The following is an 18311-nucleotide window of genomic DNA, read 5'->3' as shown; positions in this document are numbered from 1 at the left end:
AAAGCCGACGGTGGGCGCCTCAATATATATCTTTCGGGATCTGCATACAAAGAACAGTACATCTCTGAATAAGGCTTCATGTCAGTGTGGTGCACACGGCGATACCAAACAAAGTGACTGCTTTTCTTCATTGAAATAAGACTGATTAGAAGATTGAGGAAACCATTACTTTGCAATACCACTATAATCCAATTATTTATTATATTTATGTAAAAGGTACCAACAAATCTGTAAAGGCCATTTTAAAATATCTCTGGAGAATGAGCAATAATTTATCTGTATTCAGAGTTTCTTTGCTTTATTCTATTACAAAATAAAGGTATGCGGGTATAGATGAGACGAGTTCAGAGTGTTTGACCGCCGGGCGGGATGCCAGCCGATGTTTGAAATCCAGACAGAGTTTAGGTACGTATGTTACCCCCTCTCCCCTACCCCTCCCTTCCTGCAGCCTACCCCTTACCTCCCTCCTTAATGCCTAACCCCCCTTCCCCTGTAGCCTAACCCTAACCATCTTCCCTTAGTGCCTAAACCTAACCTAACCCTCAGTAGTGCCTAACCCTTCCTCCCAGCAAACTACCCCAAAATATTTTATTGAAAAGACATATAAAAAGAAGTAGAGAGATCATAAATTGTTGGCTCTTTCCTGCTGTTCATGTATCGTAGATACAATAAAGAGATTACGGGGGGCATAATATCTCACAGCATTATAATTCTATACAAATTGATGGAATAAATTGGACTGTGGATTCTGTAAGTAATAAATGTTCTGCTTTCACTGAGGAATGTCCATCTATCATCGATGGCTAGCAATCATACAGGATAAGAGAAAATAGTCCTGAGTCAGGGTTGTATAAAATGCCAATGTTTTTATTCTGGGCACGTGCAAAAATATCCTTGGAAACCCTGCAGCGTTTACACACAAATGTGCAGAATTCGGGTGGTGACTGGGAGGTAACCAAACTCAATGCAAAGAGAGGCTGTAAGTTCTGTCCCGAGGGACCACACCGTGGCCATATTTTATGGAAGTTACACAGTTTAATTTGCATGAACCAGGACTTACCCAAGCGGTCGATGTTAGTCCGATGTTTGGGTAATGGAGGGGTGCACAGACCAGGTGACGGGTCTGCACAGTGCGAATGCGATCTACATAGAGGGGGCAAGGCCTGAATAAATATATATAGTGTGATAGTATTAGAGATGTTAGGGACCCATCTAATGAAGTCACCTGGACGCTGTAGATGGGCCGACATAGTTGTCCAAATTTGTACTAAGAACTTCACTTATACTAATTGTAAGAGGGTTTTCAAATGATTTCAATAAGTGTGTACTGCAGATCACCCTATAACCCGGGACACATCAGTCATTAGCCTGGCAGTGTCTCACTGCACTGAGAGGGTCTATACCGAGAGATCATTAGTGCTAAAGTATTTCTGCTAATACATAAAATTCCCTCTTCATTGTCCTGCCACCTAATCTGATAGATATAGATATATATATAACTTTTTATGGCCACAATCCCTGTTAGAACTACAGGAATATTTTTGTTCCCAGTTCTCACGACAATCTGCATCAGTGTCAGGGCCCAGTATAACAGTAATCGCCTGTGCCCTGGTCCCCATTCATCTCACATTTGTTGGGTGAGGGTGTGATGCAGGAAGTTCATGTTTAGCACTGCAACACCAGATCCATACCTAGTGCTCTGTACTATAGAATTCTCCCACTGTACTGGTATGAGGTGACACCAAAGGCTGCTCCCCCTAAACAGTATACAGTGACACTACAGGCTGCTCCCCCTTTACGGTATATGGTGACACCACAGTCCTTTCCCCCTTTACAGTATAAGGTGACACTACAGGCTGCTCCCCCTGCACAGTATAAGGTGACACCACAGTCCTTTCCCCCTCTACAGTATCTGGTGATACCACAAGCTGCTCTCCCTGTACAGTATAAGGTGACACTACAGGCTGCTCCCCCTGTACAGTAAAAAAGTAACACTACAGGCTGCTCCCTCTGTACAGTATAATGGGACACTACAGGCTGCTCCCCCTGTACAGTATAAGGTGACACCACAAGCTGCGCCCCCTGTACAGTATAAGGTGACACCACAAGCTGCCCCCCCTGTACAGTATAAGGTGACACTACAGGCTGTTCCCCCTGCACAGTATAAGGTGACACCACAGTCTGCTCCCTCTGTACAGTATAATGGGACACTACAGGCTGCTCCCCCTGTACAGTATAAGGTGACACTACAGGCTGCCCCCTCTGTACAGTATAAGGTGACACCACAGGCTGCTCCTCTGCACAGTAATACATATAAGTAGCCGCTGACAGACACAGACCAATGATCTGCTATCGAAGAAAAATTATGTATTGTGTTTGAAGCAATGGTCGGAAACCAGGTGGAGCGCAAAGTCCCGGAAGTCAAGTGGAACGCAAAGTCCCGGAAGTCAAGTGGAACGCAAAATCCCGGAAGTGTTGTGTGACCTACAAGAAGGAAGTCGAGCGAAATGCAAAGGCTGGTGAGTGAGGAGCGGCAGGGGCGGTGAGTACTTGTATATAGGGGGAGACAGATACGCCTATACCCTGGGACAGAGACGTGTGTGGGGGAAGGGGGGAGTGTATGTCCGGCAATAACTATTATGTGGGTCCTCTGTGGCATAACTCTGATGCGGGTACTCCGGTTACAGTCATGCCAGGCGGGGTAACCCTGTGTATATACCCAGGACCGGATTAAGGCATGTGGGGGCACAGGGCAACCCAGTTGCGGCCCCCGCCCCTCCCAAAAAAATGACAACCCCCCCTGTCTGTACAAAAAACATAGAATTATAACTCTTATGGGTGTAATAAGTCAAAGCGGCTACAGAAAATCTATATAAATGTAACATGTATCTATCTATCTATCTATCTATCTATCTATCTATCTATCTATCTATCTATCTAACAGATGGAGTGCAGTGTTATTTCCAAAGGTGTTTGCAAAGAGAACCAGTGCTGAACATGTATGCATTGCACCTGTCTATGACATACTTCAAATAAACCTAACCATATAACTTCTTCCAGATTGCCCTGTGTTCTGCCAGCCTCTTACCTAGTGTGTACCTTGCAAAGCTGATGCTGGACTAGGATACATGAGAAGTCCCTCCCCTCAAACAATCCATAGCACTTGATTTTTGTTCCTTGCATTTATTCTGCCAATCACTGTTACCTTCCCCAAAACGGTCCATTCCTGTCAATCACTCTGCATTGGAATTCTCTCGATAAGTGGCATCGCACAAGTACCTTGGCACATTTAAAATGAACTGACCGCCCACGTACATTGGATGAAATCATTTTGTGTGTCCAAACATCTCTCAACCTAACATCATTTTTACAACATTGTCACTAGTCCCTAGCACAGTGGGTGATGGGGGGGGAGAGAGATTATGATGGGGAGAGAGAGAGGGGGTGACAAGCAGGGGTGATGGAAAAGGTAACAGGAAGAGGGTGACGGGGAGAAGCAGTGGGTAATAGGGAGTGGGTAACAGGGAGAAGTCACAGAGAGTGGGTGAAAAGGGGAGGTAGAGGGTTATGGGGACAGGGTGATGGAGATGGTGATCAACAGTGGGTGCCAGGGAGAGGGTGATAAGCACGGGGATGCTGGGAGAAGCAGTGAGTGACAGGGACAGGCAGATAGTGATGAGGAGGTGACAAGCAGAGGGCAACAGGGAGAGGAAAAAGCTGGAGAGTGGGTAAAAGGGAGAGGCACAGGATATATGATGTCTCTATGAGGTAGTAAATTGGGTAAATTAATACATGAAGGGTAAGTATCAGTGGGGGGGACAGACAGAAAAAACCCGAAGGGGGTTTAACATGAGAGCGGGGGGAGGAGTGAGGGAGGGGGAGAGACGGTAAGAGGGGGAGAGAGAAACTGAGAGTGAGAGGGGTGAAAGGGGGAAGAGCGATGGAGAAATAGAGTGCACACTGTGAGTGAAGATCTGACCTTTCACCCAGTCACCGATCCTTGTGCAGGCAGCCGACACAGCAGGAGCAAAGCTCGGGGCCAACTAGTGATGGAGTAGACCAGGACCGGCATGCCTGACATGATTGGCATAAACTAGGAAAGCAGGCCAGGTTTTCCTGCTAGGCTGGCAACTAGATTGTGACGCTGGAGCCCCAGCAACAAGCAGCGTTAGAGAGGAGCAGTGGAGGTAAGAGAGGAGGGGAGGAAATATGAGGGGAACTACTAAATGCTGTGCTCGATTTTAATAGTGTTGACGCAGATTTGGAAGGGGACTGTGTGGGGGCCCCGGGACAACCACCCTGTCGCCCCTCCTTTAATCCGGCCCTGTGTATACCATCCATACAATATTACCCTGCTGTGCCCAGGCCATGGCACCTCACTATACCCCCTTCATATGCTCAGTTCTCCTTCACATAGCCCCCCTGGTATCCCCATAGTGCCCGGTGCACCTAATAACCCTGGCATAGCCTGGCCCTCCCCTTCCCCGCACCGCAGGTGATGCCAGGCCCCCCATTTCCCCGCAGGCGATGCCGGACCTCCCTCCTGTTTCCTGGAGTTTATGCTGAGCCCCCCCCCCCCCCTTTTCCCTAAGATGATGGCTGGTCCACCTCCCCCTTTTCGCAGCAGGTGATGGTGCCCCCCATCCCCCGCCTTTTCCCCGCAGGTGATGCCGGACCCCCTTTTCCACACAGGTGATGGTGGGCCCCTTTCAGTGCCTTGTACAATGTGAAACGTATCCGTATTTAATAAGAAATGTCTTTCTGCTCTCACTGGTGGCCTATCCGGTGTGCCTCATAATGCCCCCAGCCTTCTAATTAGGCTTACCACACTACACACTATCCCTTTAAACCGGGACACTCGTGAATCACACTGGTTCTGTGGCTTCAAGTCAGCCAGCCACAGAACCTGTGTAATTCATGAGCGTCACGGTTTAAAGGGATAGTATTGTAATTAAAATGCCCAAATGGTAGTCTCCTAATGTATCTCATTGCCTCAGTATTCCCATCTCATAGTCTTCCAGTGTTTTTTTTTTTTTAAACAATTTTATTTGTTTAGAACAATACAATTCACATATAATTGCATCCAAAAAGCAATATTACAATACAGCAAGGTACGAAAACATGTCAGCTGAGTCTTCCAGTGTTAACTATAGAGCAGTGGTTCCCAAACCCGGATCTCAAGGACCTCCAACAGTTCACATTTTCCAGGTCACCCAGCAGGAGCACAGGTGTTTTAATTACTCACTGACATATTTGAAAAGATCCACAGGTGGAGCTAATTATTTCCCTTGTGATTCTGTGAGGAGACCTGGAACACGTGAACTGTTTTGGAACCAATGCAATAGAGCATCATAGTTTCTGAGAAGAGAGAGCCCATTATGACCTAATATGTGGCCTCATTAATCTGACTTCATAGCCTTAGTATGCCCCTCCCCCCATTAACTTGATATGACCTCCTCATTGCCTCTGACGGCCCCCCTCATAACTTTATATATTACTGTCTCATCCTTCCATCCACAGTGCCTTGTAATGCCTGCTTTCTAACTACTAATTGTGCCCAGATTTATATTTTCATAGTGCGGACAACCTCAGCCTCAATGCCTAATCCCTTTGCTACATTGACCACTATAGCTAGTGCAGTTACCAACATTCCCTTCTGGCAACCATTACTAGCCACCCATACCACAGTGCCAATACCACTGCATGGTATGCAGGGTATGCCAAACCCCACCATGTATCCCAGTTGTTTTCTTCATAGAATACTGACTATGATGCCAATTAGTCAGAGACTCCTTGGGAATCTTAAATAGGGCGCTATTAGGTTTGAAGTGGACATCAGAGAGAAAGTGGACCGATTGCAGCCATTGAACAAGTGGATTTCTATCTTCGGTTGCTTCCAGGGCAGCACACATACAGTAATTATTTAGGATGTTGCAGTTGTCTTAAAGGTAAAACTAGAACATAAAAAGTTTCTTTACCCGATCACTAGGTACAAAGAGTTGCCAAACCCTTAAGGCTTGCAAGGTTAGACAAGGCTTGCAAGGCTAGGCATATTTACACTGGAAAAGAGGAGACTAAGAGGGGACATGATCAACAGCTACAAATATATAAGGGGACAATACACAGAGCTTGCGCGGGACCTGTTTTTGGTAAAATCATCTTAGAGGACACGTGGACACTCGCTTAGGTTAGAGGAGAGGAGATTCCGCACAATGTGGCAAAAAGGTTTTTTCACAGTAAGGACAATACTTGTTTGGAATTCCCTGCCTGAGGAAGTAGTAACGGCGGACTCAGTCAACACCTTTAAGAATGTGTTAGATAAATTCCTAATAGATAAAGATATTCAGGGTTATGGTGCATAGTCACGCATTATAGTTATTAAGACACAACGGCTGTCATTAAAACAAAACAGCTGACATCAGCATGAGGCAAAATTAATCCCAAAAAGAAAACTGCATAGGAGACCACCAATAGGTTGATGGACAAATTGTCTTTTTTCAACCTTAGATATTATCTAAAAAAAAAACACACCATGTATCCCAGAAACATTTCTTGTTGACTTCATAGTTCTACTAACTATGATGAGAAATAGTCAGAGACTCCTGAAGAATCTTAAATAGGGTGCGATTAGGTTTGAAGTGGACATCAGAGAGAACGTGGACCGATTGCTGCCCTCGTACAAGTGGCTTTCCATCTTCGATTGCATTGGGACATTGATATTCACCCAAAGCTTCCAGGGCAGCACATATAATTATTTAGGATGTTGCAGTGGTCTTAAAGGTAAAACTAAAACGTAAAAAAGTTTCTTTACCCGATCACTAGTTACATGGCGTTGAGGCACGGGGGAAGGTGGAGTGGAGATCTGCACTGATCAAGCCAACAGCATCATGTTTATGTTTAATCTGAGATGACATTGTCACTGAATACATTACAGTCTTATCTTGGCCAGTGTCTAAGTCTTATGCAGTTGCCAACGTGACATTAGTGGTAAGCTTAAGAGTTATTTCTAGAATATGCTATGATTCCAAGCTTTTACACACTTGACTTCAGATTCTTCACTAAACCAGAATAAAACCAAGTGGAATGTTCTGTTGTGTTACAATGGCCATTTTTTGTGTTTAGCAACCATCTTATTGCATCCAGCATCCAGTATACTATCAAAGTAGGATCCCAAGAGAATAGCAGTGGAGAGGAGGACTTGCTAGAGGTAGAGACATTGAAGAGATGTATCAATAGGCAGGAAGAGACGTAGCAAAGAATGGTGTCAACAAAGGCCAAGGAATCAAGGTCACGCAGGGGCAGATGGTGATCAACAGTGTTGAATGCAGAAGAGCGGTTCATGAGGATGGTTTCATTGGAGTCACTGCCTCGAGAAGAAAGGAAATGTGCCAGTCAAGATAGACAGATTGCAGAGAGGGCATTCAATGGGGGAAAGGGTGTGGAGAAGAAGGGTGAGATGATGAATGCGGAGACTTCGTCCCCGTAATGAGAATGAGCAGAGGGTGATCTGTCAAAACACAGGACTGGAAACATTTGATCTGATTATTTCACACTTCCTGGAATAAGATCTAAACCAAACATCCGTAGTCCAGGAGTTTATGACAGATAACAATATGAGCAATTAAAGTAATGTGGCATTATATGACTTCTCTAATGATGTTGGACCGGAGCAACCTCTGAGAAACACTGACCGGGTGTGTGTGTCATGGGGTCTTAATGGTCACCTAATGTTTCATATCTGGGGCCAAATGTAATAGAGTGAGTTTCAGAAAGTGAGAGATTTGGTAAGGTTTTTCAGGTTTTTTTAAAGTGGCAATCATTTACTCTGCAAAACCAGGTTGATTTTGCTGAAACTCTCACTCTATTACATTTGGCCCATGATGTTACATGTGTGCATGTGACATTTGTTATAATTGCATTTATTCCTACTGTAGATAACTGATCAGCGAGAAACCACAGTATTAGACGTTTTGTGAGGGTGACACCGGTCCTGTATAAATAACTGAGACACTGAGGATGGACAGGAGTCCTATGACTGAGAGGATATTACATCTCACCCTGGAGATCATCTATCTGCTGACTGGAGAGGTGAGGGTATCTGGGAGGGTCACAGTGACATCACTTATATCTATAGTAATAATACAGGGACATGACTGGGGAGGTGAGGGGATCTGGGAGTGTCACAGTGACGTCACATATCTATAGTAATAATACAGAGACATGACTGGGGAGGTGAGGGGGTCTGGGAGTGTCACAGTCACGTTACTTATATCTATAGTAATAATACAGGGACAAGACTGAGGAGGTGAGGGGATCTGGGAGTGTCACAGTGACATATATCTATAGTAATAATACAGGGACATGACTGGGGAGGTGAGGGGATCTGGCAGCGTCACAGTGATGTCACTTGTATCTATAGTAATATTACAAGGACATGTCTGGGAAGGTGAGGGGATCTGGGAGCATCACAGTGACGTCACTTATATCTATAGTAATAATACAGAGACATGACTGGGGAGGTGAGGGGGTCTGGGAGTGTCACAGTCACGTTACTTATATTTATAGTAACAATACAAGGACATGCCTGGGAAGGTGAAGGGAGCTGGGAGCATCACTGTGACGTCACTTATATGTATAGTAATAATACAGGGACATGACTGGGGAGGTGAGGTGATCTGGGGGTGTCACAGTGACATCACTTATATCTATAGTAATAACGCAGGGACATGACTGGGAATGTGAGGGGATCTGGGAGCATCACTGTGACATCACTTATAGTAATAATACAGGGACATGACTGGGGAGGTGAGGGGATCTGGGAGTGTCACAGTCACATCACATATCTATAGTAATAATACAGGGATATGACTGGGGATCTAGGAGTGTCACAGTGACATAACTTATATCTATAGTAATAATACAGGGACATGACTGGGGAGGTGAGGGAATCTGGTAGCTTCACAGTGACATCACATATCTCTAATAATACAGGGACATGACTGGGGAGGTGAGGGGATCTGGTAGCTTCACAGTGACATCACTTATATCTCTAGTAATAATACAGGGACATGACTGGGGAGGTGAGGGGATCTGATAGCTTCACAGTGACATCACTTATATCTATAGTAATATGACTGGGGATCTGGAGGTGTATATGGTGATAGTGTACTTTCCAATACACAGGGTTACACAGTATTGAAGAAGACATCCCGTGAGTGTGAGACATCCAGCAGCTGTAACCATGTGTCAGGAGGACTGAGCAGGACCCAGAGCCCCATCACGGTGCCTCCACCTCACTCACTGATACATGAAAGACACAATGACCAGAAGATCCTGGAACTCACCAACAAAATCATTCAGCTGCTGACTGGAGAGGTGACTGCTGGGAATGGGACATTATACAGTAACACCAGAGGACGTGTCTGGGTGATGACTGGAGAGGTGACTGCTGGGTATGGGACATTATATAGTAACACCAGGGGACGTGTCTGGGTGATGATTGGAGAGGTGACTGCTGGGACTGGGACATAATACAGTAACACCAGGGGACGTGTCTGGCTGCTGACTGGAGAGGTCACTGCTGGGAGTGGGACTTTATACAGTAACACCAAGGGACGTGGTTGGGTGATGACTGGAGAGGTGACTACTGGGAATGGGACATTATACAGTAACACCGGGGGATGTGTCCGGGTGATGACTGGAGAGGTGACTGCTGGGTGTGGGACATTATACAGTAACACCGGGGGATGTGTCCGGGTGATGACTGGAGAGGTGACTGCTGGGAATGGGACATTATACAGTAACATCAGGGGACGTGTCTGGGTGATGACTGGAGAGGTGACTGCTGGGAATGGGACATTATACAGTAACACCAGGGGACGTGTATGGGTGATGACCGGAGAGGTGACTGCTAGGAATGGGACATTATACAGTAACACCAGGGGACGTGTCTGGGTGATGACCGGAGAGGTGACTGCTGGGAATGGGACATTATACAGTAACACCAGGGGACGTGTTTGGGTGATGACCGGAGAGGTGACTGCTGGGAATGGGACATTATACAGTAACACCAGGGGACGTGCCTGGGTGATGACCGGAGAGGTGACTGCTGGGAATGGGACATTATACAGTAACACCAGGGGACGTGTCTGGGTGATGACTGGAGAGGTGACTGCTGGGAATGGGACATTATACAGTAACACCAGGGAACGTGTCTGGGTGATGACTGGAGAGGTGACTGCTGGGAATGGGACATTATACAGTAACACCAGGGGACGTGTCTGGCTGCTGACTGGAGAGGTCACTACTGGGAGTGGGACTTTATACAGTAACACCAGGGGACGTGTCTAGATAATGACTGGAGAGGTGACTGCTGGGAATAGGACATTATACAGTAACACCAGGGAACTTGTCTGGGTGATGACTGGAGAGGTGACTGCTGGGAATTGGGAATGGGACATTATACAGTAACACCAGGGGACGTGTCTGGCTGCTGACTGGAGAGGTCACTGCTGTGAGTGGGACATTATACAGTAACACCAGCGGACGTGTCTAGATAATGACTGGAGAGGTGACTGCTGGGAATGGGACATTATACAGTAACACCGGGGGATGTGTCCGGGTGATAACTGGAGAGGTGAGTGCTGGGAATGGGACATTATACAGTAACATCAGGGGACGTGGTTGAGTGATGACTGGAGAGGTGACTGCTGGGAATGGGACATTATACAGTAACACCAGGGGACGTGTCTGGGTGATGACTGGAGAGGTGACTGCTGGGAATGGGACATTATACAGTAACACCAGGGGACGTGTCTGGGTGATGACTGGAGAGGTGACTGCTGGGAATGGGACATTATACAGTAACACCAGAGGACGTGTCTGGGTGATGACTGGAGAGGTGACTGCTGGGAATGGGACATTATACAGTAACACCAGGGGACGTGTCTGGGTGATGACTGGAGAGGTGACCGCTGGAAATAGGACATTATACAGTAACACCAGGGGGCGTGTCTGGGTGATGACTGGAGAGGTGACTGCTGGGAATGGGGCATTATACAGTAACACCAGGGGACGTGTCTGGGTGATGACTGGAGAGGTGACTGCTGGGAATGGGGCATTATACAGTAACACCAGGGGACGTGTCTGGGTGACGACTGGAGAGGTGACTGCTGGGAGTGGGACATTATACAGTAACACCACGGGACGTGTCTGGGTGATGACTGAAGAGGTGACTGCTGGGAATGGGGCATTATACAGTAACACCAGGGGACGTGTCTGGGTGATGACTGGAATGGTGATTGCTGGGAATGGGACATTATACAGTAACACCAGGGGACGTGTCTGGGTGATGACTGGAGAGGTGACTGCTGGGAATGGGACATTGTACAGTAAGACCAGGGGACGTGTCTGGGTGATGACTAGAGAGGTGACTGCTGGGAATGGGACATCATACAGTAACACCAGGGGATGTGCCTAGGTGATGACTGGAGAGGTGACTGCTGGGAATGGGACATTATACAGTAACACCAGGGGACGTGTCTGGCTGATGACTGTATCATTGTGCGTGTCAGGTTCCTATAAGGTGTCAGGATGTCATTGTCTATCTCTCCATGCAGGAGGGGGAGTATATAGAGCAACACAGGGGTCTGTACAAGGACGTGATGATGGAGAATCACCGGCCCCTCACATCACTGGGTAAGAGGAGACTGTCATGTATTGTACAGGGGAGAGCAGGTATGGGGGCCCCTATATACACACATCATCTGATAATCACATATATACACTGTACTCAGTCACTGTGTGTCTCCTACAGATGGGCCCAGTAACAGAGATACCCCAGAGAGATGTCCCCGTCCTCTGTATTCCCAGGATTGTACAGAGGAGAATCACAGGATCCCACAGGAGGATCAGGTAGGTGGGATTTAGGGTTTCCCCAAATCCCAAAGTGACTTTAACTCTATGATCTGTAGAAAAGCTGTGTGTATTATATGCACTGATATTCTGTGTAATCTCAATGACAAACATTACTAAAGTGTTAATGTTTTGTGGGTTAATTAGGTTGAAGATCTGAGTAATATGAAGGCAGAAGATATAGAGGAAGAAGACGAATCATACGTGACTGGTTGTAAGGCAGATGATATAGAGGGAGAAGAAGAGACGTATGTAACTAATATAAAAGTAGAAGATATTGAGGAAGAAGAGATGTATGTGACAGACAATATGGCTGAAGATATAGAAGAAGAAGAGATGTCTTTGACTGATATGAAGGCAGAAGATACAGAAGGAGAAGAAGAAACGTATGTGACTGATATGAAGGCAGAAAATACAGAGGGAGAAGAAGAGACGTATGTGACTGATATGAAGGCAGAAGATACAGAGAGAGAAGAAGAGACGTATGTGACTGATATGAAGGCAGAAGATATAGAGGGAGAAGAAGAGACGTATGTGACAGATAATAAGGCAGAAGATATAGAGGGAGAAGAGACGTATGTGACAGATAATAAGGCAGAAGATATAGAGGGAGAAGAGACGTATGTGACTGATATGAAGGCAGAAGATATAGAGGGAGAACAAGAGACGTATGTGACTGATATGAAGGCAGAAGATATAGAGGGAGAACAAGAGACGTATGTGAGGGGTGATCAGAAGTGTAAGCAGAAGGAAATCCCTACAGATATCAGCACAGGTGATTAAGAAACACTTATTAAAGAAAATAGTCACCTATTCCTCATTTCTCTGATGTCCTAGTGGATGCTGGGGACTCCGTAAGGACCATGGGGAATAGCGGCTCCGCAGGAGACTGGGCACAAAAGTAAAGCTTTAGGACTACCTGGTGTGCACTGGCTCCTCCCCCTATGACCCTCCTCCAAGCCTCAGTTAGATTTTTGTGCCCGAACGAGAAGGGTGCACACTAGGTGGCTCTCCTGAGCTGCTTAGTGAAAAGTTTAGTTTTAGGTTTTTTATGTTCAGTGAGACCTGCTGGCAACAGGCTCACTGCATCGAGGGACTAAGGGGAGAAGAAGCGAACTCACCTGCGTGCAGAGTGGATTGGGCTTCTTAGGCTACTGGACATTAGCTCCAGAGGGACCGATCACAGGCCCAGCCATGGATAGGTCCCAGAGCCGCGCCGCCGGCCCCCTTACAGAGCCAGAAGACAGAAGAGGTCCAGAAAATCGGCGGCAGAAGACGTCCTGTCTTCAACAAGGTAGCACACAGCACTGCAGCTGTGTGCCATTGCTCTCAGCACACTTCACACTCCGGTCACTGAGGGTGCAGGGCGCTGGGGGGGGGCGCCCTGAGACGCAATAAAAAACACCTTGGATGGCAAAAAAATGCATCACATATAGCTCCTGGGCTATATGGATGAATTTAACCCCTGCCAGAATACACAGAAAAACGGGAGATAAGGCCGCCGAGAAGGTGGCGGAGCCTATCTCCTCAGCACACTGGCGCCATTTTCCCTCACAGCTCCGTTGGAGGGAAAGCTCCCTGGCTCTCCCCTGCAGTCACTACACTACAGAAAGGGTTAAAAAAGAGAGGGGGGCACTAATTACGCGCAGTATTAAAAAGACAGCAGCTATAAGGGGAAAAACACTTATATAAGGTTATCCCTGTATATATATATATAGCGCTCTGGTGTGTGCTGGCAAACTCTCCCTCTGTCTCCCCAAAGGGCTAGTGGGGTCCTGTCCTCTATCAGAGCATTCCCTGTGTGTGTGCTGTGTGTCGGTACGTTTGTGTCGACATGTATGAGGAGAAAAATGATGTGGAGACGGAGCAGATTGCCTGTAATAGTGATGTCACCCCCTAGGGGGTCGACACCTGAGTGGATGAACTGTTGGAAGGCATTACGTGACAGTGTCAGCTCTGTATAAAGACAGTGGTTGACATGAGACAGCCGGCTACTCAGCCTGTGCCTGTCCAGACGTCTCATAGGCCGTCAGGGGCTCTAAAGCGCCCGTTACCTCAGATGGAAGATATAGACGCCGAAACGGATACTGACTCCAGTGTCGATGGTGAAGAGACAAATGTGACTTCCAGTAGGGCCACACGTTACATGATTGAGGCAATGGAAAATGTTTTACACATTTCTGATAATACGAGTACCACCAAAAAGGGGTATTATGTTCGGTGAGGAAAAACTACCTGTAGTTTTCCTGAATCTGAGAAATTAAATGAGGTGTGTGATGATGCGTGGGTTTCCCCCGATAACAACTGATAATTTCTAAAATGTTATTGGCATTATATCCTTTCCCGCCAGAGGTTAGGGTGCGTTGGGAAACACCCCCTAGGGTGGATAAAGTGCTCACACGCTTGTAAGAACAAGGGCTCTACCCTCTCCTGAGAGGGCCGCCCTTAAGGATCCTGCTGATAGAAAGCAGGAGGGTATCCTAAAATGTATTTACACACATACTGGTGTTATACTGCGACCAGCAATCGCCTCAGCCTGGATGTGCAGTGCTGGGTTGGCGTAGTCGGATTCCCTGACTGAAAATATTGATACCCTAGATAGGGACAGTATATTATTGCCTATAGAGCATTTAAAAGATGCATTTCTATATATGCGTGATGCACAGCGGAATATTTGCTGACTGGCATCAAGTCTAAGTGCGTTGTCCATTTCTGCCAGTAGAGGGTTATGGACACGACAGTGGTCAGGTGATGTGGATTCCAAACGGCATTTGGAAGTATTGCCTTATTAAGGGGAGGAGTTATTTGGGGTCGGTCTTTCAGACCTGGTGGCCACAGCAACAGCTGGGAAATCCACGTTTGTACCCCAGGTCGCCTCTCAACATAAGAAGACGCTGTATTATCAGGCGCAGTCTTTTTCGTGGGCAAGCGGGCAAAAGGTTCCTCATTTCTGCCCCGTGACAGAGGGAGAGGAAAGAGGCTGCAGAAATCAGCCAGTTCCCAGGAACAGAAGCCTTCTCCCGCCTCTGCCAAGCCCTCAGTATGACGCGGGGGCTTTACAAGCAGAATCAGGCACGGTGGGGGCCCGTCTCAATGAATTTCAGCGCGGAGTGGGCTTACTCGCAAGTAGACCCCTGGATCCTTCAGGTGATATTTCAGGGGTACAAATTGGAATTCGAGACATCTCCCCCTCGCCGTTTCCTAAAGTCGGCTTACCGATGTCTCCCGCTGACAGGGAGGCAGTTTTGGAAGCCATTCACAAGCTGTATTCCCAGCAGGTGATAATCAAGGTACCCCTCCTGCAACAGGGAACGGGGTATTATTCCACACTGTTGTGGTACCGAAGCCGGACGGCTCGGTGAGACCGATTCTAAATCTAAAGTCTGGAACACTTACATACGGAGGTTCAAATTCAAGATTGAGTCACTCAGAGCAGTGATTGCGAACTTGGAAGAAGGGGACTACATGATGTCTCGGGACATCAAGGATGCTTACCTGCATGTCCCAATTTACCCTTCTCACCAAGGGTACCTCAGGTTTGTGGTACAGAACTGTCACTATCGGTTTCAGACGCTGACGTATGGATGGTCCACGGCACCCCGGGTCTTTACCAAGGTAATGGCCGAAATGATGATACTCCTTCGAAGGAAGGGAATTTTAGTTATCCCTTATTTGGTCGATTCCCTGATAAGGGTAAGATCCAGGGAACAGTTGGAGGTCGGAGTAGCACTATCTCAGGTAGTGTTGCGGCAACACGATTGAATTCTCAATATTCCAAAATCGCAGCTGATTCCGACGACTCGTCTTCTGTTCCTAGGGATGATCCTGGACACAGTCCAGAAAAAGGTGTTTCTCCCGGAGGAGAAAGTCAGGGAGTTATCCGAGCTAGTCGGGAACCTCCTATAACCGAGCCAAGTCTCAGTACATCAATGAAAGGGTTCTGGGAAAAATGGTGGCTTCCTACGAAGCAATCCCATCGGCAGATTCCACGCAAGAACTTTCCAGTGGGACCTGCTGGACAAATGGTCCGGGTCGCATCTTCAGATGCATCAGCGGATAACCCTGTCACCAAGGACAAGGGTGTCCCTCCTGTGGTGGTTGCAGAGTGCTCATCTTCTAGAGGGCCGCAGATTCGGCATTCAGGACTGGGTCCTGGTGACCACGGATGCCAGCCTGCGAGGCTGGGGAGCAGTCACACAGGGAAGGCATTTCCAGGGCTTATGGTCAAGCCTGGAGACATCACTTCACATAAACATCCTGAAGCTAAGGGCCATTTACAATGCTCTAAGCTTAGCAAGACCTCTGCTTCAAGGTCAGCCGGTGTTGATCCAGTCGGACAACATCACGGCAGTCACCCACGTAAACAGACAGGGTGGCACAAGAAGCAGGAGGGCAATGGCAGAAGCTGCAAGGATTCTTCACTGGGCGGAAAATCATGTGATAGCACTGTCAGCAGTATTCATTCCGGGAGTGGACAACTGGGAAGCAGACTTCCTCAGAAGACACGACCTCCACCCGGGAGAGTGGGGACTTCACCCAGAAGTCTTCCACATGATTATAAACCATTGGGAAAAACTCGACAGGTATTGCGCCAGGTCAAGGGACCCTCAGGCAATAGCTGTAGACGCTCTGGTAACACCGTGGGTGTACCAGTCAGTGTATGTGTTCCCTCCTCTGCCTCTCATACCCAAGGTACTGAGAATTATAAGATGGAGAGGAGTAAGCACTATATTCGTGGCTCCGGATTGGCCAAGAAGGACTTGGTAACCGGAACTTCAAGAGATGCTCACGGAGGATCCGTGGCCTCTACCTCTAAGAAGGGACCTGCTCCAGCAAGGACCCTGTCTGTTCCAAGACTTACCGCGGCTGCGTTTGACGGCATGGCGGTTGAACGCCGGATCCTGAAGGAAAAAGGCATTCCGGATGAAGTCATCCCTATCCTGATCAAAGCCAGGAAGGATGTAACCGAAAAACATTATCGCCGCATTTGGCGAAAATATGTTGCGTGGTGCGAGGCCAGTAAGGCCCGACGGAGGAATTTCAACTGGGTCGATTCCTACATTTCCTGCAAACAGGAGTGTCTATGGGCCTGAAATTGGGGTCCATTAAGGTTCATATTTCGGCCCTGTCAATTTTCTTCCAAAAAGAACTAGCTTCAGTCCCTGAAGTTCAGACGTTTGTAAAAGGGGTACTGTATATACAGCCTCCTTTTGTGCCTCCAGTGGCACCTTGGGATCTCAATGTAGTTTTTGGGTTCCAAAAGTCACATTGGTTTGAACCACTTTAATCTGTGGAGTTAAAATATCTCACATGGAAAGTGGTCATGCTGTTGGCCCTTGCCGGGGCCAGGCGCGTGTCAGAATTGGCGGCTTTATCCTGTAAAAGCCCTTATCTGAGTTTCCATTCGGACAGGGCGGAATTGAGGACTCGTCCTCAGTTTCTCCCTAAGGTGGTTTCAGCGTTTCACCTGAACCAACCTATTGTGGTGCCTGCGGCTACTAGGGACTTGGAGGACTCCAAGTTGCTAGACGTTGTCAGGGCCCTAAAAATATATGTTTCCAGGACGGCTGGAGTCAGAAAATCTGACTCGCTGTTTATCCTGTATGCACCCAACAAGCTGGGTGCTCCTGCTTCTAAGCAGACTATTGCTCGTTGGATTTGTAATACAATTCAGCTTGCACATTCTGTGGCAGGCCTGCCACAGCCAAAAATCTGTAAATGCCCACTCCACAAGGAAGGTGGGCTCATCTTGGGCGGCTGCCCGAGGGGTCTCGGCTTTACAACTTTGCCGAGCAGCTACTTGGTCAGGAGCAAATACGTTTGTAAAATTCTACAAATTTGATACCCTGGCTGAGGAGGACCTGGAGTTCTCTCATTTGGTGCTGTAGAGTCATCCGCACTCTCCCGCCCGTTTGGGAGCTTTGGTATAATCCCCATGGTCCTTACGGAGTCCCCAGCATCCACTAGGACGTCAGAGAAAATAAGAATTTACTTACCGATAATTCTATTTCTCGTAGTCCGTAGTGGATGCTGGGCGCCCATCCCAAGTGCGGATTGTCTGCAATACTGGTACATAGTTATTGTTACCAAAAATCGGGTTATTGCTGTAGTGAGCCATCTTTTCTAGAGGCTCCTCTGTTATCATGCTGTTAACTGGGTTCAGATCACAAGTTATACGGTGTGATTGGTGTGGCTGGTATGAGTCTTACCCGGGATTCAAAATCCTTCCTTATTGTGTACGCTCGTCCGGGCACAGTATCCTAACTGAGGCTTGGAGGAGGGTCATAGGGGGAGGAGCCAGTGCACACCAGGTAGCCCTAAAGCTTTACTTTTGTGCCCAGTCTCCTGCGGAGCCGCTATTCCCCATGGTCCTTACGGAGTCCCCAGCATCCACTACG

The 18311-nt window shown here is 47.5% G+C and overlaps 1 protein-coding gene across 1 annotated transcript in view; it reads left to right on the top strand.

Annotated features, from left to right (window-relative positions):
- The first annotated feature begins 2406 nt into the window (after window positions 1-2406).
- LOC135054605 (zinc finger protein 271-like) overlaps window positions 2407-18311 on the top strand; it is a 93925-nt gene continuing 78020 nt past the window's right edge. Inside the window, exons 1-6 of the mRNA XM_063957792.1 lie at window positions 2407-2542; window positions 7935-8088; window positions 9184-9375; window positions 11619-11697; window positions 11816-11913; window positions 12061-12688. Of these exons, the coding sequence (XP_063813862.1) occupies window positions 8017-8088; window positions 9184-9375; window positions 11619-11697; window positions 11816-11913; window positions 12061-12688 (1069 nt within the window). The 5' untranslated portion in view covers window positions 2407-2542; window positions 7935-8016. The remainder of the gene's footprint in view (window positions 2543-7934; window positions 8089-9183; window positions 9376-11618; window positions 11698-11815; window positions 11914-12060; window positions 12689-18311) is intronic.

This window comes from Pseudophryne corroboree, chromosome 3 (genome assembly GCF_028390025.1).
Source record: "Pseudophryne corroboree isolate aPseCor3 chromosome 3, aPseCor3.hap2, whole genome shotgun sequence".
NCBI lineage: Eukaryota > Metazoa > Chordata > Amphibia > Anura > Myobatrachidae > Pseudophryne > Pseudophryne corroboree.
This window is presented reverse-complemented; position numbering and strand designations above follow the sequence as displayed.